Genomic DNA, 27,681 nt, shown 5'->3' on the forward strand with positions numbered 1-27,681 from the left:
CCTTCAGCATTTCTTGTAGAACTGGTTTCCTGGCGATAAACTCCTTTAATTTTTGCTTGTCTGGGAAGCTCTTTATCTCTCCTTCCATTCTGAATGACAACCTGGATGGATAGAATATTCTTGGCTGTAGGTTTTTTCCTTTTAGCACTTTAAATATGTCGTACCATTCTCTTCTCACTTGTAGGGTCTCAGCCAAGAAGTCCGCTGATAGCCTGATGGGTTTCCCTTTGTATGTCACTTGTGGCCTTTCTCTTGCTGCTTTTAGGATTCTCTCTTTATCCCTAATTTTGGACATTTTAATTATAATATGTCTTGGTGTGGGCCTTTGGGCTTGTCTTGTTTGGAGCTCTCTGTGCTTCCTGTACTTGGATATCTGTTTCCTTCCTTAGGTTAGGAAAATTTTCATCTATTATTTTTTCAAATAAGTTTTCTGCCCCTTTGTCTCTCTCTTCTCCTTCTGGGAAACCTATAATCTGAATGTTGGCATGCTTGATATTGTCCCAGAGTTCCCTCAGACTGTTCTCATTCTGTCTAACTCTTTTTTCTTTTTTCTGTTCAGCTTAGGTGATTTCCTCTAGTCTTTCATCTAGCTCGCTGATCCATCCTTCTGCATCCTCTACTCTGGTATTGAGTCACTCTAGTGAATTTTTCATTTCCAGTATCATATTTTTCATTTCTTCTTGGTTGTTTTTTATATTTTCCAGTTCTTTGCTGATGAGCTCACTGTGTTCATCCAGTCTTCTCCCCATATCTGTGAGCATCCTTATACTATTTTGTTTGAAATCTTTGTTGAGTAAGTCATTTATTTCTGTTTCATTTATTCCTTTTGTGGGGATTTTGTCCTGTTCCCTTGCTTGGAAAGTATTCTTTTGTCTCCTCATTATGCCTCTGTCTCTGTGCTTATTTCTATGTACTAGGTGAGTCGGCTATGTCTCCTGATCTTGGAGAAGTGGCCTTATGTATGAGATGCCTTATGAGGCCCAGCAGTGTGCTTCCCTCTCGTCACCAGTCCAAATGATCCAGGAGTGACCCCTTTGTGGGTTACTTGTCTCTTTCTGCTGTGGTAGGGTGCTCTTACTGCAGGTACCCAGGGAGTCTAGTCTTTCCTTCCCTGGCCAGCTGTTTGCAAACCCAGTTTGGGGAACCTCAGCACCATTGGCTACAAAGACTATCAGCACACTCCTATTGCAGTTTTCCTCTTAAATGGGTTGGTACCCAGTGTAGCTGGTTACTGGGCTCAGAGGCTTACAGTTGTGATAGGCTTCAGGCCCACAAGGCTGTTGTCAGTTCTCCTAGGAGTGCAGGTGAGTGGGGCTGGCCCTAGGCACAGGAGCACTCAATTGTTTCAGGCTTTGGAAGGTGGGACTGATCCTTTTTGTGGCTATTTGTGAAGCACGGGTCTTCTGTGGCTGATAAGCTCCACCCCCCACAGGTCCACACACACCATTAACACAGTCCTGGCCCTTCCTTACCCCCTGGAGTGTACTCAGTTGCCCTAACACAGAGGTCCCCACCTCTCCTCCAACATCCCCCACAGCTCACTTGGCCCTCACACAACCCTGCCCCACAAAGGTGGACACACTTGTCTGCCTGTAGAGGATCAAGGCACCCAGTCTATGCAAGCCAACAGGTATCCTGAGGGATTGCTGTTGGGTGGGTCCAGTACCAAGGGCAGGCTGCCTGCCCTGGCTGAACTGGATTAAATTTGAGCTCTAGTAGGTGTGGCAGATCCCAAGGCTAACAAGCCAGGGTAAGAACTTCACTGGCACCTGCCAGTGTCTGTGTCAGCATGCCTGTATTAGGTCACAACAATGGCTGCCACCCATGTCTCGGTCTCTGGAGAAGTCTCCCCTCTCACCGAGATGCACCCAGAGCCTACCAGGTGAGTCTGTTTTCACCAAAGAGATGTGCAGCTGTCTTTTTGGTGATTTTAGGTTGTTCTCTGAGATGGGTGAATTTGTGCATCGGTCCTTTAAGAGACAGGTTTTTTCAGCTTTCCTCTAATAGCTTCACTGGGGGTATTCCCTGTTGCAGTTAATAGCCAGCAAAGCCAGAGGGTAGGACACTCGTCTCAGTTGTGCTGAGTCTGAAGGATGCTTATAACAATAATGTGTCCCTACTAAGGTCCCTACTTCTCCAGGGAGGGCTGTAGACCTTAGGGTGGCTCCCCCCTGGCCAGCTGTGAAGCTCCGCTGCTCACGAAGATGGCTTTTTTCTTCTCCAGATGGGTTCTGCCTCAGTCAGGACTGTCCCTTGTTATGGGCATTCTTTTTATCCATTTTTCAGTTGTCTCTGTGGGGTAATTTTTCCAAGAATGGTTGTAACCTGGTTGTGTTTGTGGGAGGAACTGAGTTCAGAGTCTGCCTATGCCACCATCTTGATGAGATCTCCTGGAATTATTGTTAATATTTGTGTATTTGTTTAAATGTAATCAAGCATTTGACATATAACCTGAATCAAAGAATCTCTTTACATATATGTTAAAACTCCTTTCGGTGTGATGCAATATAAATCTGTAGGTGTTATCAAGAATAAAATGCTACAGAGGATTTCTGGGAAGATGGTGGCACAGGAAGCACAGAGTCACCTCCTCCAATGGACACAACAAATTTACAACTACCCTTGGAACAATTACCCCTGAGAGAGAATCAAAAACTGGATAAAAAGAATGCCCACAAGTAACAGTGCTGACTGAGGTGGAAGAAGCAGAAATTCCTTTCTGGAGAGTAAAAACCACATTCTAGCTGTGGTGCTTCATAACCAGGAGAAATCTTAAAGTATGAAGCATTCTCTGGAGGAGTGGGGGATCTGATCAGAAGATCTTGGCTGCAATCAGCAGCTTTTGAACGCAGTACAACTGAGACAAATGTCATCTGGTTTTGCACCCTATTAACAGCAATAGGGAATACCCCCAGAAGAGCTATTGAACATAAGAGAAAGAAAAGCCTGCTCTTAAAGGGCCTACACACAAAATCATGCACTTTGGAAAACAATCTAAAATCAGTAGAAAGAAAGGTGCACAGTCCTTTAGTGAAAAGAGACTCACTTTATAAGCCCTGGGTCTCAGCAAGGCAGAAGGCAGGTAGGACCACCTCCCTAGGGACTGAGACATCGGCAGCAGCCATTATTGTGACTTAGTACAGGCATACAGCTGCTGGCAGACATCATTGGAGTCCTTCACCTGGCTTATTAGCCCAGGGATCTGCCCCACCCACTAGAGATCTGACATAATCCAGCTCATCCAGGGCAGGCAGCCTACCCCAGGAACTGGCCCCATCCAACAGCAAGCCCTCAGGCAACTTGTGGGCCTGCAAATGCAAAGTATGTGGGGTCTTTGCAGCAGAGTGAATGGGTCCTCTTCAGTGTGTTGAGATGTGTGCACAGGGCAGGACAGCATTGATGGAGTGTGTGGGCCTGTGGGCAGTGGGGCTTGTCAGCTGCAACAGACTTGTGTTTCTCAAACAGTAACATAGGGATCAGCCCCACTTTCCAATACCTGAAACAATACTGTTGTGCAATGCTTGCAGCCAGCCCCACCCAGCTGCACTACTGAAAGAACTAGCAACAACTTTGCAGGCCAGAGGCCTACATCAATTGTAAGCCCCTGAGCCTAACAACCAGCCACACTGGGGGTCTATTCACTTAACAGAAAAACTGCCCCAGGAATATGCTATTAGTCCTTGCAGCCAACTGTGCTGGGGCTCCCCACACCTGATAAAGTGACTGAAGGGACCATAGCAGCCACATGCAGCTGAGCATTACAAACTGCCAGCCAGAGGGACAGCCTAGATTCCCCATGCAACTGCAGCAAGTGCAACCCTGTCACAACAGAAAAACATGCACAGCCTACAGAGAGGACACTCCCGGAACACTAGGAACTGGTAACAAGAGGGAAGCATACTGCTGGGCCTCATAAGGCATCTCCTACATAAGGCCACTTCTCCAAGATTGGGAGATGTAGTTGATCTACCTAATACATACATATTAGCACAGATTAAGAGGCAAAATGAGGAAAAAAAGGGATATATTCCAAATAAGGGAACAGGACCAATCCTCAGGAAAAGAAGTAAATGAAACAGAAATAAACAATCTACCTGACAAAGAGTTCAAACAAAAAGGCATAAGGATGCTCACTGATCTTGGGAGAATAATGGATGAACTCAGAGAAAGCATCAAGAACAAACTGGAAAATATAAAAAAGAACCAATCAGAAATGAAGAACACAACACTGGAAATGAAAAACTTGCTAGAGGGACTTAACAGCAGAGTGGATGATACAGAAGAACAAATCAGCAACCTGGATGAAATACTAAAGGATATGACCCAAGCTGAACAGATAAAAGAAAAAAGAATTACAAAGAAATAATTAAATTAAAAAGTCTAAGAGACCTCTGGGACAACATCAAGTGCACTAACATTTGTATTATAGGTGTCCCAGAAGGAGGAGAGAGACAAAGGGACAGAGAATCTATTTGAAGAAACAATAGATGAAAATTTTCCTAATCTGAGGAAGGAAATAGACCTCCAGGTACAGGAAGCACAGAGAGCACCAAATAAGATGAACCCACAGAAGTCCACATCAAAACCCATTGTAATTTAAAAAGTCCAAAATTAAAGATAAAGAGAGAACCCTAAAAGCTGAAAGAGAAAGGCAACTAGTAATATACAAAGGGACCCCATAAGACTATCAGCTGACTTCTCAGCAGAAACTTTACAGGCTGGAAGAGAGTGGCACGATATATTTAAAGTGCTGAAAGGGAAAAACCTACAGCCAAGATTACTCTACAAAGTAAGGTTAACATTTAGAATGGAAGGGGAGATAAAGAGTTTTCCAGACAAGCAAAAGTTAAAGGAGTTTATCACCAAGAAACCAGTTTTACAAAAAATGCTAAAGGAACTTATTTAAGTGGGAAAGAGAACACCACAAATAGGAATAAGAAAACTATCCCCCCAAAAGGCAACAAAATGACTAGTAAAGGCAATAGTAAAGGTAGCAGATCAACCACCCATGAAGATAATATGAAGGTCAAAAGTACTAAAGTTACCTATTTCAATGATAAGAGGGTAATAGATACACATGCAGACAAAAAGAAGTTAGATATGATATCGAAAACATAAAATGTGGGAGGAGAGGAGTAAAAGAGTAAAGACTTTATAAAGAGGTCACACTAAAGAGACCATCAACTTAATTATAGATTACTATATACATAGGTTATTATCTATGAACCTCATGGCAATCACAAACCAGGAACCTGTAATAAATACACAAAAAATTGAGAAAGAAACTCTAACATAATACTAAAGAAAGGTAGCAAACCACAAGGGAAGAGAGCAAGAGAAGAAGAAAGGAACAGAGAAGAACTACTAAAACAGTCAGAAAAAAGTAACAAAATGGCAATAAGTACATACTTATCAATAGTTACTTTAAATGTCAATAGACTAAATTCTATAATCAAAAGGCATATGGTGGCTGATTGCATAAAAAAACAAGACCCATATGTATACTGAATACAAGAGACATGCTTCAGACCTAAAGACACTCACAAACTGAAAGTGAAGGGATGGGAAAAGATACTCCACGCAAATGACAATGAAAATCAAGCTGGGGTAGCAATACTTATATCAGACAAAATAGACTTTAAAACAAAAACTGTAACAATAGGCAAAGAAGGGCACTATATACTAATATAGGAAACAATCCAATAAGAGGAAATAACACTTGTAAATATCTATGCACCCAACATAGAAGCCTCTAAATATATAAAGCAATTGTAGACACAATTATAAACAGACATAAAAGGAGAAATAGACAGTAACACAATAATAGTAGGGGATTTTAACACTCCACTTACATCAACAAATAGATCATCCCAACAGAAGATCAATAAGGAAACATTGGCCTTAGGTGACACATTAGACCAGATGGACTTAGCGGATATATATAGAACATTCCATCCAAAAACCCCAGAATACACATTCTTTTCAAATGCACATGGAATATTCCCCAGGATTGACCACATATTAGGCCACAAAACGAGTCTCAATAAAAGACTGAAATAATACCAAGCATCTTTTCTGACCACAACGGTATGGAACTAGAAATCAACTACAGGAAGAAAGTCAGGAAAACCACAAATACAAGAAGATTAAGCAAAATGTTACTGAACAACAATTGGATCAATGAAGAAATCAAAGGAGAAATCAAAGAATACCTGGAGACAAATGAAATGAAAATCTGACATGCCAAAATCTATGGGATACAGCAAGAGCAGTTCTAAGAGGGAAGTTTATAGTAATTCAGGCCCACCTTAACAAACAAGAAAAATCCCAAATAAACAACCCAACAGTGCATATAATGGAACTTGAAAAAGAAGAACATACAAGGCCAAAAGTCAGCAGAAGGAAGGAAATAATAACAATCAGAGCAGAGATAAATGAAATAGAGCCTTTAAAAAAGTATAAAAAAATCAATGAAACCAAGAGCTGTTTCTTTAAAAAGATAAACGAAATTGACAAACCCTTAGCTAGATTCATGAAGGAAAACAGAGAGAAGGCTCAAACAAATAAATCAGAAAAGAAAGAGGAGAAATTACAACAGAGACTTCATAAATACAAAAGATTGTAAGAGAATACTATGAAAAGCTATATGCCAACAAATTGGATGATCTAGAAGAAATGGATAAATTCTTAGAATCATACAACTTTCCAAAACTGAATCAAGAAGTAGAGAATTTGAATAGACCAGACAGTAAGGAGGTTGAAACAGTAATATAAAACCTCCCAAAAAATAAAAGCCCAGGACCAGATGGCTTCCCTGGTGAATTCTACCAAACATTCAAAGAAGACTTAATACCTAACCTTCTCAAACTCTCAAAAAATTGAGGAGGAGGGGAAGCTTCCTAACTCATTCTAAGAAGCAAACATTATCCTGATACCAAAATCAGACAGGGACAACAACAAAAAAAAGAAAATTACAGGCCAATATCACTGATGAACATCGATGCAAAAATCCTCAACAAAATACTAGCAAATTGAATACAACAATACATTAAGAAGATCATGCATCATGATCAAGTGGTATTTATTCGAGGGAGGCAGGGATGGTTCAACATCTGCAAATCAATCAATGTGATACACTACATTAACAAAATGAAGAATAAAAATCACACAGTCATCTGAATAGATGCATAGAAAGCATTTGACAAAATACAGCATCCATTTATGATAAAAACTCTAAATAAAATGGGTATAGAAGGAAAATGCCTCAACATAATAAAGTCCATATGTGACACACTCACAGCTAACATCATTCTCAATGGAGGAAAACTGACAGCTATCCCTCTAAGAACAGGAACTAGACAAGGATGCCCACTTTCACCACTCTCATTTAACATAGTATTGGAAGTCCTAGCCAGAGCAATCAGGCAAGAAAAAGAAATAAAAGGGATCCAAACTGGAAAATAAGAAGTGAAGCTGTCACTATTTGTAGATGACATGATTTTATATATAGAAAACCCTAGAGGATCCACTAAAAAACTTTTAGGCACAATAAATGAATACAGTCAAGTCGCAAGATTCAAAATCAACATACAAAACTAACACTAACGATGAAGTAGCAGAAAGAGAAATTAAGAATGCAATCCCATTTACAGTTGCAACAAAAAGATTCAAATACCTAGCAATCAACCTAACCAAAGAGGTGAAAGATCTGTACACCAAAAACTATAAAACATTCTTGAAAGAAATTGAAGAAGACATAAAGAAATGGAAAGATATTCCGTGTTCTTGGATTGGAACAATTAACATAGCTAAAATGCCCATACTTCCTAAAGCAATCTACAGATTCCATGCAATCTCTAACAAAGTTCCAACAACATTTTTCACAGAAAGAGAACAAAGAATTCTAAAATTTATATGGAACAACAAAAGGCCCCCAATAACCAAAGCAATCCTGAGGTAAAAGAACAAAGCTGGAGGTATCCCGCTCCCTGATTTCAAAATATAGTACAAAGCCATAGTAACAAAACCAGCATGGTACTGGCACAAAAACAGACATATAGACCAATGGACCTGAATTGAGAGCCATAAATAAAACCACACATCTTTCAATGGCTAATTTTCTACAAGGGAGCTGAGAACATACAATGAAGAAAGGAAATTTTGTTCAACAAATGGTGTTGGGAAAACCAGACAACCAAATGCAAAAGAGTCAAAGTAGACCACTATCTTACACCATACACAAAAATTAGCTCAAAATGGATTAAAGATTTGAAGGCAAGATCTGGAACCATGAAACTTCTAGAAGAAAACATAGGGAAACAATAGAAAAAATAAACATATGGGACTACATCAAACTAAAAATCTTCTGCACAGCAAAGGAAATCATCCACAAGACAAAAAGACAACCTAACAATTGGGAGAAGATATTTGCAAACCATATATCTGATAAGGGGTTTATATCCAAAATATACAAAGAACTCATACAGCTCAACAACAAAAAAACTAACAACCCAGTTAAAACATAGGCAGAAGGTCTAAACAGATATTTTTATAATGAAGATGTACAGATGGCCAACAGGCACATGAAAAGATGTTCAACATCATTATCTATCAGGCAAATGCAAATCAAAACTACAATGAGATATCACCTCACTCTCATCAGAATGGCTAGAATGACAGGGAACAATAAGTGTTGGAGAGGATGTGGAGAGAAGGGAACCATCATACACTGCTGGTGGGAGTGTAAACTGGTACAGCCACTATGGAAAACAGTATGGAGTATCCTGAGAAAATTAAGAATAGATCTACCATATGATCCAGCTATTCCACTGCTGGGTGTCTATCCAAAGAACATGAAAACATGAATGTGTAAAGATACATGCACCCCTATGTTCGTCGCAGCATTATTCACAGTAGCCAAGACTTGGAAGCAGCCAATGTGCCCATCAAGGGACAAATGGATAAAGAAGATGTCATATATATACACAATGGAATACTACTCAGCCATAAGAAGTGATGAAATCCGGCCATTTGTGACAACATCGATAAACATTGAGGGTATTATGCTAAGTGAAATAAGTCAGAGGGAGAAAGTCATATACCATATGATCTCAATCATAAGTAGAAGATAAAAACAATGACAAACAAACACGTAGAAACAGAGATTGGATTGGTGGTTACCAGAGGGGAAGGGGGGAGGGAGGAGGGCGAAAGGGGTGATTAGGCACACATGTGTGGTGATGGATTGTAATTAGTCTTTGGGTGGTGAACACGATGTAGTCCACACAGAAATCAAAATATAATGATGTACACCTGCAACTCATAGAATTTTATAAACCAATGTTACTGCAATAAAAAATAAAAAATGCTAACAAAAAAAAGGAAAATTAATGCATAATTGTAGGAGTCATCTATGCTATTGTCATCCAGCATGCACCCTTCCTCCTGAGAACTCCCCACACTCCAATACATATAGCTCTAGCTGAGGCGGCCATATCTTTTAGGTCTTAGCCCTCCCTTAACTTGGTATTATTGACTATTTTTTCTAGTGAAATTAAATGAGAAGAATCTCTCTTGTAATAGAAACTGTAAGATAGGAGGCCTAAGTAGTTATTGTCCATGTTTCCCATTATATGAAGGAAATCTTCTTCATGAAAACATAATAAAGCCACCCCAAAAGAGAGAGGCAGAGAAAAGCAGTAGAGAAAGCTGGTAGAATTAAGTTCCAAGCTCCCATTTTCCTGTGGCTAAGCTGTATCACTACCTTTCTTATGATTTATTTTCAAAGTTTTCCTAAATTATATGCAGTAACCAAGTATATTTCCAAAAGTTTTCCCATTTTTTCCAAGTTAGGTTAAGTCCTGTTTCTGTCACTTGTCATCAATAAAGTCTCACCTGTATAACAGATAAAAGGCAAGGAAGATAGTACAGAAAGAAAAGAGTGTAGATAACTGAATGAAAAATAAGGGTATAGGAAGAAGTGAAAGATAGAAAGCGATGGAGATTACAGAGGCTAATGTGATACATATGAATCGCATGCATTTCACTCACCAAAATTTCTCCATGGTACCATCATCGTTTATAATAAGAATATTTTAAAAATCATATAGTGCTTCACAGTTTACAAGGAACTTAAAATTTTTCTCCTCATCTAAAACAATAGCTAATGTCTAATGAATCCCTACTGTGGTTTTGCCATTCTAGATGCTTCATTTATGGTGCTATTTAACCCTCAGACAATTAACTATGAGTTACAGCTATTACCAACCCAATCTTATGAATTAGGAAACTGAACCCACAGATGCAGACTAACTTACAGAATGTCCAATATACAAGAAATGTCACAGAAGATGCTTGAATCCAGGCCTCCTCTCTTATCTTGTACACCAAAAGTCTGTCTGCCACACCTGTGTTAATAAATCAAATGTCATCCTAAATGAAATGAAAGTCCCCTAATGAAACCTTCAAGCTGAAAAACATTGGGGCGCAATTAGAAAAAAATCCATAAATGAGACTAAGACTACAGGACCAGAGTGGTAGGAAGAACACCAAGAAAGACAAAACTGTCTTTATATGCTGTCTTTTGTCACAGAAAAATAACACTGTGTCCAAATATAATAATAATAATAAATCAAGAAGAATGAAATAAGTAATCCAGTAAAAATTCTGTTCATAGATCGAATAACATAAGCATTGAAATAAATTGGATTCATGAGTTAAACTTGCTGCCTAAAACAGAAACAGATAAATAAAAAGATTGAAAATAAATAAATGAATGTATGACAGATGATTTGGGTCTTAAACAAAAGCAGTCTCAATAAAAAGGAGAAAAGAAGACAAATAACAATGTTCTGAATAAGGATTAGAAAGTGAGAAAGTAGATAAGAGATTTGTACTTGAGATTTTTTGCTCAAGTACACTGACTTTGAAGAGAAACTTATGAAAGAGGCGACAGAGGAAGACATGAATTTAACTGGAGGGTGGAGATGTGTGGGTATGTTTACATCTTGAAGGTAATGCATTTTAAATGGAAGTCGTTGTATATATGTGAGGAGGGTAATTAATGGAATAAGAACATGAAACACTGTGAGGGTAGGAGGAAGTGGATCTAGAGTCTATTTAAAAGTAGCCTCTGACAGGATGTATAGTTTCCAATAGAAGCAAGGAATTAATTTAAGGAAAACTGACACATGTAAAATCTGTTAGGAAGGAAGACATCTGCAAGGAACTTGGAAAATAGATGACTTCAGAAACTTATTTTAATTAAATTTTATTTTATTTATTTTTTAACTTTATGTTACTATCTATATTTCTTTGTATGTCTGCCATTTTTTTGTACATTATACATTAAATCTTTTATCACTTATCCATTCATCCCTTGATGGGCACCTAGGTTGTTTCCATGTCTTGGCTACTGTGTATAATGCCACAATGAACATAGGGGTGCAAGTATCTTTATGCTTTTAAGAAACGAGGAAATCTGGCCATTTGTGACAACATGGATGGACCTTGAGGGTATTATGCTGAGTGAAATAAGTCAGAGGGAGAAAGTCAAATACCATATGATCTCACTCATAAGTAGAAGATGAAAACGACAAAAAAAAAAAAACAGAACACATAGTATTGGAGATTGGACTGGTGGTTACCTTTGGGGAAGGGGGAGGGGGGAGGGCAAAAGGGGTGATTGGGCTCACATGTGAGGGGATGGACCATAATTAGTGTTCGGGTGGTGAACACGATGTAATGTATACAGAATTCGAAATACGATGTACATCCGAAAAAGATAAAAATTTAAAAAAAAATTTTATCACTTAGATTTCTCATTGTATTTGTTCTGAAGGTTTGTTTCCATAGGGTCACAATTCTAAATAAATTTTAAAATATTAAAAAGAACAAAAAGGCTAAATATTCATGACAAATGATACGTTTTTTAGTTCGCTTATATAATTCTCACAAAATCAAAGAGGTTCTGAAATTTCTAAGTTTCCTGAGATATCCTGATATTTTTCCTGTAATCTTATACCCTGCCTCCTTCTAGCATAAACTCATTTATCAATTTCTGCCATGAAAAAAAGAGTTATAAATAACATAAAATAACAATAGAATAAAGGCAGGCAGATGTTGAATCTGGAATATTATTGAGATGTGAACCTCATAGCGTTTCTTTGAATCTTCTGATTTTTTAGCGGACAGCCTTCTCACACAGGCATGAATAGGGTCTGGTGCAGTTATCAGTACCAATGGTGTGCACATTTGCGTACACACACTTCCCCTGGAAATCTAGACTTGGCTGTGGTAAATGCCTGAGAAATTTAGAAAACACAAGTCACTGGCCATACTCATTGTATTTGAATTAAATAGCATTATATAAGAACTTACTATGTGAATTCATCATACCAGGTGCTGTGGGGAACTCAAGGCACTCTCCTCTTTTCAAAGAGCTCATATATTTATTTTAAAAATGATATAGGCATCTAAGTAACAAGCTTCACAAAATGTGATAACTAAATATAAGTGGGAAAAAAATACACCTGAATAGAGAGGAAGAGAATGGTCTCACTGGATAATTATGGCAATATCACAAAAAATGGGAAATATATGGGGCCGGCCCCATGGCTGAGTGGTTAAGTTCCCGTGCTCCGCTGTGGCAGCCCAGGGTTTCGCTGGTTCAGATCCTGGGCACGGACATGGCACCGGTTGTTGGGCCATGCTGAGGTGGCATCCCACATGCCACACTAGAAGGACCCAAAACTAAAAATATACAACTATGTACTGGGGGGCTTTGGGAAGAAAAAGGAAAAATAAAATCTCTAAAAAAAAATGGGAAATATGATGTGGGATATGAAATTATGTTTAAGTACAGATTGGCATGATAGAAACCATTCAACTATGCATGTACAGCTACAATTGGAAGAGGGATATTTTAGTTGTAAATACATTGCATTGATGTAAATACACTTGCATCAGCCAAAATTAGTAACGAAATTTGGAACATAAGATATATGTGTACATACGTGTGTGTATAATATATATATGCAATATGTCAGGACACTTCCCTCTGCTCTATTGTGCACTTCAATTTACAAAATCACCACTGACATAAATGCTATAGGGTAGATGCTACCAAACGCTCTGATTGCACTTAGTCCTTAACTAGAGATGTAGATTATAAAGAACATTTTAGGTCAATATCACCAAAACTACATTTCATCAACTCTAGAGCACAATGGTCATCTATTATAGTCTGGAAAAAAGTAAAGCTTACCTACTCATTTATTAAATGCATAATACATTCCTTTTCAAAATGTCAAAGGAATTAGAAAAAAAAGAATTTTGAACTGTGTTAGTAAAAATAAATTGCCAGACTATTTTTATATGGTCTTCCATTCATTAATTCAACTTACCTATTGAGTATTCTATGTACCAAATATTGTATAAGGTTTAAAGAAGAGGAAAACTTTCAAGTCACAGAATTCCAATAATTAAAATGATCAACCATGAAAGTAAGAATAGATTCACAATGTGAGACAATAGAACAGGCAAGCGTAGGAAAATATTCAAGTATGTTTACACATAAAATGTTTACACAAATTGTGAAATATTTAAATGACATATTAAATTATTTGAATACTAAAATTTTAGCATATGACATTAAAATCAATGATAGAAGAATAATGAATCATTTAACAGCACTTTGACAACTGATTAGTGAAATATATACATAGATATAATTGCATCTATATGTGTACACACATGTACATGCTTAGCTTTCTCTGTCACATCCCAAAATAAATTTCAAATGAATAAAGACAATTTCAGTATACTTAAACGCTAGCCATTTGTTCATATAATAAAAGCAAATAGACTCAAAAAACAAGTTAGTAAAGGAAAACAAGGGCAAGACGTATCTGAGAGAGTACAGACAATATATAAGGAATCATACCAAGAAATAAAAGATATATGTGATAAGCGGACAAAAATATTGATACAGGTTATAGGAAAAATAGCCTCACTAAACAGCAGAAGAATATAACCTAAAAGAACAAAATAAAAATAATCAGCTTCCAAAATTATCAAAAATTTGAAATATTAATTAAGATTGGCACAGAGTGATGAAACAGCTTGCTAATATATTTATTTTTGGCATGATTGTCTAAGGCAATGTTTCTAGATGGTAATTTAGCAATATGTATTTAAAACCATAAAAAAGGCCCAAATTCTTTGGCTGAGGAATAATGATTCTGTATTTCTTCCCAATATAAATACCAGATAATAAATACTTGCCAAAATTCATATATAATGATGTTCTTCCCCAAATTATACTTATTATCTGAAATTGTAATCAGACAGATCGTCTAATAATAGAGGCATATTTACATAAATTATGAAATATCTAAATGACTATGATTTATAAAATTGTTGACAGTGTAATATGAAATAACAAAAAAGAGAATTAAAAAGATCTAAATTCTGTGCCCAGTAATCTTCTCTATTTCCTCCATCTCTTTAAGGAAAAGACACTGTAAAAGGCATAAGGAATTGGATTATATGCTAGAAACTTACAGCTCAGGAGAAGGAAAGGAGCCATCCTCCCACTTCCATTTATTGTCCTCTTCCTTGTAAGATAGGCCAAGCCAAGTATGATTTTCTGCAAGTAACTTCATGATACTCTTCATGGAACCAAAATACACAAAAATATTAATACTGAAAGCATATTAGAGATGAAAAATATGGAACTTCCATCAAGTGAGAAGAAAAGAATCATAAAAATAAGAACAATGCAGTCTATAAATCCCCACTGACAAATAGAACATCAAAAAATATTTCAGTACCGTAGTGTCTGTAGTTTCTTGAACCAAAAATTAAATAGGAAGAAGAAAAAAAAGATAGCTAACAGAAAGTTTTATATTCAAGATGACACCACACTAAATATGAATTGGTTTTACTAAACATGAACTAAATTACTAAATATGAATAAATATCAATTATTTTTCTTAACTCATTTGATCATTTATTAAATTTTGTGCTTATTTTTTTGAGTTTGATATACATCATTGAACAAAAGTATCTGCTTTGGGGGCATTTGAGCCATATGGAAATTAACAACATACATATACATGATATGGTATTTAAGAAAGTGACAAACGCCATAAAAAATTTAGAGTGGGTAAAAAGAACTAAGAGTACAGAGGAGGGCATCTGGGGGGGACACTGATACACAGGTTGCAATTTTGAATAGGGTTGTCAGGGCAAGGGTTATTAAGGTGATAACTAAATCGATACTTGAAGGAGGTGAAGTAGTTATCCATGGCTATATCTAAGAGAGGAACATTGCATGCAGAGAGAACAGCAAATGCATCATTTCTACTGTGAGGGCATGACTGGTGTGTTTGGAAAAGAAAGATGTGCGAAGTGGAGTATATCTGAGATAGGTGAGTGAAAAATGAAGCAAAAGAGTGCCCCTTTCCCTGGTTTTAGAGCTGCAGGTGAGCCCTTCCTTTGGTACCTACAATATGTTCGTATTCCAGAAGTAAAGAATGAAATATAATCTCACCATCAATATGCTCCTTTCTGTCTTTAAAAATGTAGCATTCAAAGTGACACAAAGATCAGAACAGTTTAACCAAGAGACCATTTCCGCGGTTTGGTGGTAGCAGTGGTCTCTGTATTGCACCCAGTTATTCAGAGAATGTCCACACCTGTCTCCTAGGAAAGAAAGTATTTAAACCTCAGAGTTCACAGAACCTCACAAACAAGGCCTTACGGCTTCATAAGTTTTCCCTCTTAAAAGATTGAGGCTGTTATTAAGAATTATTATTAACTCAGAATTTTTTCCCTTCCAGATTACCTTGCATGGTCCTTAGTTCTTCTAAAGCCACAAGGAGATACACATTCTGGTTTTGGAGCCACTTCAGGGTTTCTACATGAGACAACAAGACTTAATATTAGATGAGAATACATATTACATTTTATTTTTGTACTATTTCAAGAGTCATAATAATGACAATAATCAAGCAGCAAAATATGCAAATAATTTTAGTCCAGCCTCTTTCCCTACTGAATTAGTTTCATCTTTGGCTGAAATAATCAATGGCTTAGAAAGCAGCCTTTAAAAATGCACAACATAGTGATTGTTGTCAACAATGTTGTATTATAAATTCAAAGTTGCCAAAAGAGTAGATCTTGTTTTTAACACAAAAAAGAAATGATTATTATGTGACATGATAAAGATGTTAGCTAAAGCTATTGTGGTAATCATATTGCAGTATATAAATGCGTCAAACCAACACGTTGTACACCTCAAACTTACACAATGTTACATGTCAATTATATTTCAATAGAAAAAAAGATACCAGCCTTTTAGCAAGGTCAATCACTAAAGGACTCTCAAATGGCTGATTTAATTATTCAATAGAACCTTGACACCTCACAAGAAAAAGAAAAAACTAGTATTTTAATGCAAGTCCTTTGTAAAATATTTATTTATCATCAACATAGACTCTTTTTATATTACAATTTAATTAGCAAAAATGAAGCTATATGATTACTCTAGTATTTTAAACTCCTCTCCTTAAGAGGCATTTAGAAGCTACAAAAACACCATTACTTTTCAGATATTCAAGTTCTTCTATTTCCATGCCCCCTGAACATCTTGCACATCCCTCTACTGCACACCTTGACACTTTGGTTTATTTTTGGTTTATATGTTTTTCTCTGAGCCTTCCAAGGGCAGGGTTCATATTCTATTTATTGTCAAACACCAACCTAATGGCTGGCATGTAGTGTGCATTGAATAAGCTAATTAATTAATATAGGAGGCTATGCTTGATAATTGTGAAATTCACTCAGTTTTAAAGGATGACGTGAAGAAGCCATGAAGCCCAAAAGAGGGAAGAAGCCATCAAAATTGCCATGCTGCTGTATTAGAGAGCTGCCTACTGCATTATGCAACTAACCATTTTAAGGCTGCAACAAGAAAAACAATATAGCATTCTATAAAATTGTTTATTCTAGCTCTAATATTACCTGTGTTTTCATCAAGAATCTTTTGGACCCGAATAAATGTTTCTGCTTTGTTTTTGAAAGACTCAATCCATTGGTTAAGGCTCTTCAGCTTCTTTTCTGATAACGGAACACTTTGAAAGTCTAAGAACAAGAATTCAAGACATGTAAAACACATGCTCAATTATGAGCAAGTATTGAATTAGATTATGAAGTTTAAATCTTATAGTTTTTTCTTAATAAAAGTTCCCCATAAATGTTCTCAAATTATGAAAAGATATTTAGCTAAGTATGTTTTCATTTACCCACTATTATTTCTAAAGTCTATGCCTAAAGCTAAAATATCTCAATATCTTATAAGATTGAATGTGTTTACATTGGTAAAACAATGGTTAAAATCAATTAAAACAGAGAACAACAACAAAAATCATATCAAATAAATCTTTTGCCATCATGACTGGTTGATATAGTGTACAGAATTTCACTTTCTAAACAAAATTATAGAATTTCAAGTTCAAACTAATGTTATCAATGAGAAACTACAATTTTTAAATAACCAGTTGCAAATAATTTTAATAATAATGAAAATATTCTCTTTATCCAATTTAGGCTGCTGGAGGCATGGAAATTGGAACTATAAAAGAAGTTACTTTCTATTTTCAAAGTAAAGACAGCCACAAAACCATCAAGCTAAATTTCTTAGTAAGTTGTAATTTTCAAAATAATAATGTTAATCAGTCATTACTATCAGTATCTTCTGCAGAAATTACAATCATGTAGTCTCCCTTGAAAAACATATGTAGTTATTGAGAGCTCACAAGGTCAAATTCATCCTTAAAGTAAAAAATTGTGGTACTTTCATGTCATTTTTTCCTGTTCCCTGTGCAAAGTGGCAATAAAATATTTACCAAAAGCTTTTATCTGAAACATGTTTAAAGAAGTAGAATCTAATAATCTATTCCTTCCTTCCTCTCATTAACCAGACTTACAGTGATAACCAAAGAATGCACACAGCACCAAGAGCAGCAGGCTGCAGACTCCCAGGATGGCAGGAATTGTTCCACATCGAGCAAAGGGAAAAGGAGAAGCTAAGAAACAGGATGAGTGATAATCAGAGATAAGGTGAGTTCCAGTAATTTGAAAGAATAATATCATTATTTTGCATTTACTATTGTTCTTAAACTGTCTTAAGTTTTCTGAAAGAAAATATCCAATGTGTGAATTACTATGAACTATCAGGCTAAATGAGGGGAAAAAACTTATTTAAGAGGATGTGCAGAAAAAGGGTTAACATAGCAGACCTGACTGCTATCCTCAAAGGACTGCTTACAAGGTTGGCCTTGGCTGATGTCTGGAAACCTGGATTTCAGTAGGGTTCCCACCATGAAAAGAGTGACTCACTATGCCGAAACTGTTTGTGAAAGCAATACTGTTTGTGCTGAACATCTGTCTTCCTTCTGGAAGTCTGGGATTTTGCTACATGCCAGCCAGAGCCTATGTGATCAACCCCCGGTGAAGATCCTGAACACTGATTCTCCTAGTTTCCCTGGTGGGCAACATGTGACACATTGTGACAATGTGTTGCTGGGGCAATTCATGTGACCCTGTGACTCTACTGGGAGAGGACCCTTAGAAGCTTGAGCCTGGTCTCCCCCAGACTTCACTCCGTGTGCCTTTCCCTTTGCTGATTATGCTTGTTATCCTTTCTCTGCCATAAATCTGAGATCTAAGTACAACTGTAGGCAGAGTCCTGTGAGTTCTAGTGAATCATCAAAATTGAGTGTGGTCTTAGGGACCTCTAGCACAGATGAAATTTTTAAATACAAGGTGTTATTAAATACCTTTAATATTAGGCATAAAATTTCAGTTCAGATTACATTATCCCCATTAATATGATCAAATGCAGAAATGCTTTATTTTAACCCTATGCTATTATTAAGATGGAATTCTTTAGTTGAACTTGATGACTAGTACCATGTTCCCTCACAAAAAAATTACTGTAAATTTCAGGGAAAGTTTAAGCCAGATGATATTTGCTTTAGGCCTAAAACGTCTATAATTTTATTAAATTTCACAAAAATAATATGTTATATCCCCACATTCTAGAAGCTAAACTTTCAGACATCATTGTTTATAATCTTTTTGTTGATATGTTTATTTCCCACAACAGTAAATTTAGGTACTCCAGTGTAAAAAGTATATATTTCTTTATATTAGAAAAGAATTGCACTTTTGTAACAAGGTAAAAAAACTGCATCAAAGAGAATGGTTATATTCATAATTTATGTCCAAAACATTCTTTAATTTTCTGAAAAATGTAACTCAGTAGCTATCAACCAGGGGCAATTTTGCCCCAAGGGGACATTTGTAAATATCTCAAGACATTTTTGGTGTCATAACTGAGGGGCCGGTGCTACTGGAATCTTGTAGGTGGAAGCCGGGGGTGCTCTTAAGCATCCTACAATCCTACACCCGCTACAGCAAAGAGCTATCCCGTCCAATGTGTCAGCAATGCTGAAGTTGAGAAACCTTATCCTAACTAAATGATGTTAAGTTTAACTATGATCTAAAGGAGGCAATCAACTACTAGTGTTTTATTTTTGAGTCCTTTTACATATCTACTGAATTTTAAACTCTGATCATCTTGCGTAGTCTCTCAGTTTCATGTGAGGAAACAAGACAAAATTAGGACAAATGGCTTCTTTTTTATCTTTAAACATGCCCCTTAATACATGAGATTTTCAAAGTGAGCAAATATGCTTTTTTTAACTTCTCTATATATTTTAAAATATTTGAATCTCTATATTTTGTTTAAATAGAAAAATTCCCAAATAGTAACACCTAGAGAGTAGTAAAATAAAGGGAAAATTTACCTTCAGATAACAAAAAGAGAACGTAGAAGAATAAAATCTGGTTATTTATACTTTACCGTCTATGTTGGTGCGCTCAGGAACTGAGCCCCATTCATCCTCTGCAGGAGGAGGAGGAGGAAGAGCAAGAGGGGGTTCCAAGTCCACAATAGGGATTGTCTCTGTCTGCTCTGTGGTTTCTTTTAGCACAACAAATATATAATTAATTTATAACTTTGTAAAGCAAATGAGATTAGAAGTTGATTCTTTTCAAAGATCGCTAGAAATACAAATGCAGTAACAATAAAATCGAAAACACTCAAATCACATTTCTACTCAATGGCCCATCCAGTTCTCCTAAAACTATTTAAATTGATTGCACTTTGGATCTAGCCAGGAAATAGATAATTATTTCCGTTAATTATATTTAAAGGCACTCTTTTAGGTATGTGGGAAATATTAAAGAAAATATAAGACATTTATGCCCGTTATAATCACAATCAGCAGTGATGATAGATTAAAATAAAATTTTATTTTCATTAAAATAGTATAGAATATTTACATTAAAAAAAATACCTGGACGTGGTTCAGAGTCTGAAGCATTTGACATTATGGAGCCTTTTGGATGATTTCTTGTCCCAATGGTGAGGAAGAGCCCACAAAGATGTTGGTAGGTGAATGAAGTGATATTTCTGCCACTATCCTCCTAGAGTTGGTGAGAAGTCCAGACGTAGGCTAAAGTGGGACAGCTACTTACAGTTGTATGATACTAATTTACTTTGGTAAAAACCACAGAGGAAACATGAATCAATAACTGGATATACTTCTAAGAGATTTGCAAAAATTAAAATTGCCCCTATTTAACTGAATTATGTACAACAAGCCTTTTAGTAGCATCTGTTTGGTACAGATGTGCAAATGTGTTTATTTAACTCATATGAGCATAGAAAATTATTTACATTGGTGATCATAGGCAGCAAGACTATGGGCAAGAGGAAAAGATTATTCATATTTGCTTCATTATTAAGCCTCATTATATATATGTATTATATTTATCATGTTTTAAAAGAAATTCTAATAGAAATAGGGAAGTAAAAGCAAAGAGTGATTCAGCATTAAAAAAATCATGCTGTGGGCAAACTTTATCCTAGAGAATGCTAATAGCTGTATTTTATTGAAAGACCAGAAATATTAGAAACAATGTGTGTCCATAAATGAGAGACTGGTTAATTTTCTATTAATATAATGAAATACTATACATTCAATGTAATCAATGTAATCACTTTATTGAAATCTGCTTTATGGCATAGACATATGTTCTTGTAGAGAAATTGACTGAATAAAAAGACTACGTCAAACTAAAAAGCTTCTGCACAGAAGGGCAAACTATTAACAAAATGAAAAGGCAACCTACGGAATGGAAGAAAATATTTCCAATTCATTTGTCTGATAAGTGGTTAATCTCAAAAATATATAAAAAAAATTCATAGAAGTCAATAGCAAAAAATAAAAAAGATCTGATAAAAAATGGACAGAGGAACTGAATAGACATTTTTCCAAAGAAGACATACAAATGGCCTACAGGTACATAAAAAAGTGCTCAACATAATTATCATCAGGGAAATACAAATCAAGGCCACAATGAAATAACACCTCACCTCTGTTAGAATGGCTATCACCAAAAAGACAAAAGATAAAAAGTTTGGCCAGGGTGTGGAGAAAAGGGAACTCTTTTGCACTGTTGGTTGGAATATAAATTGATGCAGCACTAGGGAAAACAGTATGGAGGTTCCTCAAAAATTAAAAATAGAACTACCATATGATACAGCAATCCTGCTTCTGGGTATATATATGCAACAGAAATGAAAACTAGATCTTGAAAAGATATCTGCACTCCTATGTTCATTACGGCATTATTTGTAATAGCCAGGATATGCAAGCAACCTAAGTGTCCATCAACTGATGAACGGATTAAGAAAAGAAGCTGTGATATATATATGCACACAGGCATACACACATACACACACACACACACAATGGAATAGAAGAAAATCTTGCCATTTGCAACAACATAGATGGATCTTGAGGGTATTATGCTAAGTGTAATAAGCCAGACAAAGACAAATAGTGCATGGTATCACGTATATAGAATCTCGAAAAAAAAGTCAAACTCATAGAAACAGAGAGTGGAAAATTCATTTCCAAGGGGCGGGGGTGGGAGAAATAGGGACAAGTTGATAAAAGGATTTATACTTGCAGCTATAAGGTGAATAAGGTCTGAGGATCTAATATGTAATATGGTGACTATAGTTGACAACACTGCATTGTATAATTGAAATTTTCTAGGAGAGTAGAACTTAAATGTTCTCACCTCTCAAAAAATCATGTGTGAATATATGTGTGTGGTGTGATAGATGTGTTAACTACTAGATGGGAAGTATCCTTTCACAATGTATACGTATATCAAATCATCACAATGTATACTTTAAATATCTTATAATTTTATTTGTCAATTATACTTCAATAAAGCTGAAAAAAGAAATGTGTAGCTTAAAATCATACAAGGATAGAAAGGAAATGGAAATGTATACTTTAAAATGTTGCCAGTAGATGCCACTAAGCAGTTTATCATGGCTGCTGCTTATATTCTTCTTTGAATTCTAATGTATTTTTAAAAATTTTTTATAAAGAGCATGCTTTACATTTGTAAGAATGTCAAATAACAAATAATACTTAAAATTGTTAAATAGAAAATCAGCATATCATTTATTCACCTTCCTTCATTTTTCATATCAGTCCAGGCATTATTTTCCAATTTTTCTTCTGTTAATAAATTTTCCCCTTTTCATTTAGAAATCATAGCTGCACAACGAATTTTTTAAATCCAGTGATAATAATCTATATAAAAGCGAAATTCTGAAGGAGGTTTAGAGCATGTTAAAATAACATAATCTCAGAGAAGGGGTGGAGCAAAATGGCAGGGTGAGCTGACCCGGGATTCTCTCCCCTCCAAAATACAACAAAAGATTGGAAAAACTGAATTTCAGAGAATAAATCTAATGCCAACATGTTAGAGACCTACAAGACCAAGAAGGCGGAGATCATAAACCTTGCTGATGGCCTCGCAGGCACTGGAACGGGTAGGAGAGAATGTCGCTGCCCCCCCTAGAGTCTGCGATCGCTGCTGCGTGGGTCTGGGAAGGAGCGGGGGAGGGGACACATGACCGGGGGATCATCCAGGACTCCGGCCGCTGGTTCAGTGGAGACCCGCTGACGGGGGAAAGCTTCCATGCACAGGGACCCCATAAACCCAGGGCCTCGGGAGATCAGAGAACAGAACTGATCTGAATCCAGATCAGCACGCAAGAATAGCAGCCCCTCCCTCCCGGTAAAACACACTGGGCACGCCATCTTGCCCGAAGGTGGAGAGCTCAGAACACGTGGCTCTCGACCCCCATCTAGTGGCGACAGGCTGTAACTGCAACCAAATTCTACCACCATGTGAAAAAACCACTCCTCTACCATCCAGCAATTTATAAAAGCCCCAGACCAGAAAGAAAACAATAAAAACATAGAATTAAGTCCTGAGGACTTGGAATTAGGTAAACTAAGTGATAATGAGTTCAGAGCAGCTATAATAAAAAAACTCAATGAGGTAGACAGAAAGATAGAGAAACAAGCCAATGAGTTCTGGAGTTACTTCACAAAAGAGATTGAAATCATAAAGAAGAATCAAACAGAATTACTAGAGATGAAAAACACAATGGACCAGATAAAACAGAATATGAATTCACTGAATGCCCATGTAGCCACCATAGAAGAGCAAATTAACATAATTGAAGATAGACAGGCTGAATGGCTCCAGACAGAGGAAGAAAGAGAACTAAGAATTTTAAAAAATGAGGAAAATCTCCAAGAGATAGTGGATTCAATGAGGAGTAAGAACTTAAGGATCATAGGAATTCCCGAGAACGTGGAAAAGGAAAATGGAGCTGAAAGTGTGCTTAACGAAATTATTGAAGAGAAATTCCCAAATCTAGGGATTGATGGAGAAATGTGTGTAGAGGAAGCTTTCAGATCTCCTAGATTTGTCAATGTAAAAAGACCTACTGCAAGGCACATAGTAGTACAATTGGCAAGAAGAAAAGATAAAGAAAGAATACTCAGGGAAGTAAGAAAAAAGAAGAAAATAACCTATAAAGGAGCCCCTATCAGACTTTCAGCATATTTCTCTACAGAAACCTTACAAGCTAGGAGAGAATGGAGTGACATATTCAAAGCTTTAAAAGATTAAAATCGTCAGCCAAGAATACTCTATCCAGCAAGAATTTCCTTCAGATATGAGGGAGAAATTAAATCTTTTCCAGACAAAGAAAAGTTAAGGGAATTTGTAACTAAAAGCCCTCCACTACAAGAAATCCTCAAGAAGGCTCTCATACTTGCAAAAAGAAAAGAGGGAGAAAGGGGACACAATCCACAGACTAGGGAGACCGATGGATAGAACCAGAAGAGGATAGCAAATATTCAACTATAGCATTAGGGTAAAGGTAAGGAAACTACCAAAGCAAGGACGATCTTATCACTCTAATTACAAATTCATAACATGAGTTGGAATAAGAAATGAAAATAATTATTTAGGAGGGGAAGAGCAAAGGGTCTAAATCAGTATTGGCCAAGTAAGTAAGAGACCACCAGAGAATAGACTATATTATACACGAGATTCTAAATACAAACTTCAGGGTAGACACTAAAATAAAATACAGAACAGAGTCACAAATCATAAATAAGGAAAAATCTAAGAAACCCAGCATAAGAAATTGCAGTATTAAATGCGTAGGCTAAAGGACACAGGAAAAGACACACAGGAAAACAAGATAATGAGTGACAGATTGACAGTGTTAAGTCCACATGCATCAATAATCACTCTCAATGTAAACGGATTGAACTCTCCAATAAAAAGACACAGAATGGCAAAATGGATTAAAGAACAAGATCCAACAATTTGTTGCCTCCAAGAAACAGACCTCAGCCCCAAGGACAAACACAGGCTCAGGGTGAAGGGGTGGAGGACAATACTTCAAGCTAATAGCAAGAAAAAAAGGGCAGGTGTTGCAATTCTTATATCAGACAAAGTGGATTTCAAAATAAGACAGGTAAAGAGAGACACAGAGGGACAATATATAATGATCAAAGGGACACTTCATCAAGAAGAAATAACGCTTATAAATATCTATGCACCCAACACAGGAGCACCAAGATTCATAAAGCAACTATTAACAGACCTAAAGGAAGATGTTAAAAACAACACAATAATAGTAGGGGACCTCAACACCCCACTCACATCAATGGACAGATCATCCAGACAGAACATCAACAAGGAAATAGTGGAGCTGAATGAAAAACTAAAACAATTGGACTTAATAGACATATATAGATCACTCCACCCTCAAAGAGCTGAATACACATTCTTCTCAAGTGCACATGGAACATTCTCTAGGATAGACCATATGTTGGGAAACAAGGCAAGCCTCTACAAATTTAAAAAAATTGAAATAATAACAAGCATCTTCTCAGATCATAGTGCTATAAGGCTAGAAATTAATTACAAGAAAAAAGCAGAGAAAGGCACAAAGATGTGGAGACTAAACAACACACTACTGAACAAGCAATGGATCATTGAAGAAATTAAAGAAGGAATCAAAAAATACCTGGAAACAAATGAAAATGATAGCATGCCATACCAACTCATATGGGATACAGCAAAAGCTGTATTAAGAGGAAAATTCATCACAATACAGGCACATCTTAACAAACAAGAAAAATCCCAAATAAGCAATCTTAAACTACACCTAACTGAACTAGAGAAAAAAGAACAAATGAAGCCCAAAGTCAGCAGAAGGAGAGAAATAATAAAAATCAGAGCAGAAATAAATACTATTGAAACGAAAAAGGCAGTAGAAAGGATCAATGAAACAAAGAACTGGTTTTTTTGAGAAGATAAATAAAACTGATAAACCCCTAGTCAGACTTACAAAGAAAAAAAGGGAGAAAGCTCAAATAAACAAAATCAGAAATGAAAGAGGAGAAATAACAACAGACTCTGCAGAAATACAACGGATTATAAGAGAATACTACGAAAAACTATATGCCAACAGAATGGATAACCTAGAGGAAATGGATAAATTCTTGGACTCCTACAATTTCCCAAAGCTCCCTCAAGAAGAGGCAGACAATTTGAACAGACCAATCACAAGGAAAGAGATGGAAACAGCAATCAAAAACATCCCAAAGAATAAAACCCCAGGGCCAGATGGCTTTCCTGGGGGATTCTACCAAACTTTCAGAGAGGATTTAATACCTATCCTTTTCAAGCTATTCCAAAAAATTAGGGAGAATGGAACACTTCCTAACACATTTTATGAGGCCAACATCACGCTGATACTAAAACCTGACAAGGACACCACGAAAAAAGAGAACTACAGGCCAATATCACTGATGAACATAGATGCAAAAATTCTAAACAAAATTTTGGCAACCAGAATTCAGCAATTCATCAAAAGGATCATACATCATGATCAGGTGGGATTCATGCCAGGGACACAGGGATGGTTCAACATCTGCAAATCAATCAACATGATACACCACATCAACAAACTGAAGAATAAAAACCACATGATCATCTCAATAGATGCAGAGAAGGCATTTGACAAGATCCAACAGCCATTTATGATGAAAACTCTGAACAAAATGGGCATAGAAGGAAAGTACCTCAACATAATAAAGGCCATATATGACAAACCCATAGCCAACATCATACTCAATGGGCAAAAGCTGATTGCCATCCCGCTGAAAACAGGCACAAGACAAGGATGTCCTCTATCACCACTCTTATTTAACATAGTACTGGAGGTCCTGGCCAGAGCAATCAGGCAAGAAAAAGGAATAAAAGGAATCCAAATAGGGAGGGAAGAAGTGAAACTCTCGCTGTTTGCAGACGACATGATCTTATATATAGAAAACCCCAGGTTCTTGTCAAGACGGCACTGTGAGCAGACATTGAACTCTCCTCCACCCAAGAACACAACCAGCTTACAACAATTTTGAGAAGAATCGCCCTGGACTGAAAACTGAAAACTGGATAAAAAGAACCCCCACGACAAGGGACAGTCCTGATGAAAGCAAAAGAGGCAGTAACTCTGGCCGGAGAGGAAAAAAGCCACCTTTGGGAGCAGCGGAGCTTCTCAGCTGGCCAGGCAGAAGCCAACCTAATGTCCGCAGCCCTCCCTGGAGGAGTGAGGTCCGGAGCGGGGGTAAGACTGCTATAACCATCCTTCGGACTCAGTCCAACTGAGATGGGGGTCTTACTATCTGGCTTTGCTGGCTATTAACTGCAGTGGGGACACCCCAGAAAAGCTATCGGCCAAAAGCCGAAAAGATCCAGGTCTTAAAGGGCCCATGCACAAACTCACTCATTGCAGCAACCTAAAATCACCAGAGAGAAGGCTGACTGTCCTTTGGTGAAACAAGACTCACCTGGTGGGCGCTGGGGGCATCTTGGTGAGAGGAGGGTCCTCTCCTGAGACTGAGAAATTGGTGGGGGCCATTGTTCTGAGGTGGTCCAGGCGTGCACATACAGACACCAATGGGGGCCATTGAGGTGCATCCCTTGGGCTGTCAGCCCAGGGGTCTGCCACACCCACTAGAGCACAGATTTAATCAAGTTCAGCCAGGGCAGGCAACCTGCCCAGGGACTGGCCCCACCTAACAGCTAGCCCTCAGGCTACTTTTCAGCCTGCATTGACTGAGTGCCTTGATCCTCTATAGGCAGGCA

At 37.0% G+C, this 27,681-nt stretch overlaps 1 protein-coding gene across 1 annotated transcript; it reads right to left on the minus strand.

Moving 5' to 3' along the window:
• Positions 1–14,011: 14,011 nt before the first annotated feature.
• LOC106847294 (C-type lectin domain family 12 member B-like) lies at positions 14,012–20,460 on the minus strand. The gene is made up of 8 exons (XM_070495137.1): positions 20,427–20,460; positions 19,931–20,050; positions 17,991–18,089; positions 17,026–17,145; positions 15,848–15,919; positions 15,554–15,705; positions 14,563–14,669; positions 14,012–14,033 (listed from the first exon to the last, which is right to left on the minus strand). The coding sequence occupies exons 1-8, from the start codon at positions 20,458–20,460 to the stop codon at positions 14,012–14,014; spliced, it is 726 nt and encodes a 241-aa protein (XP_070351238.1).
• Between the last annotated feature and the right edge of the window lie 7,221 nt (positions 20,461–27,681).

The sequence above is a fragment of the Equus asinus genome, chromosome 22 (assembly GCF_041296235.1).
Source record: "Equus asinus isolate D_3611 breed Donkey chromosome 22, EquAss-T2T_v2, whole genome shotgun sequence".
In the NCBI taxonomy this organism is placed as follows: Eukaryota; Metazoa; Chordata; class Mammalia; order Perissodactyla; family Equidae; genus Equus; species Equus asinus.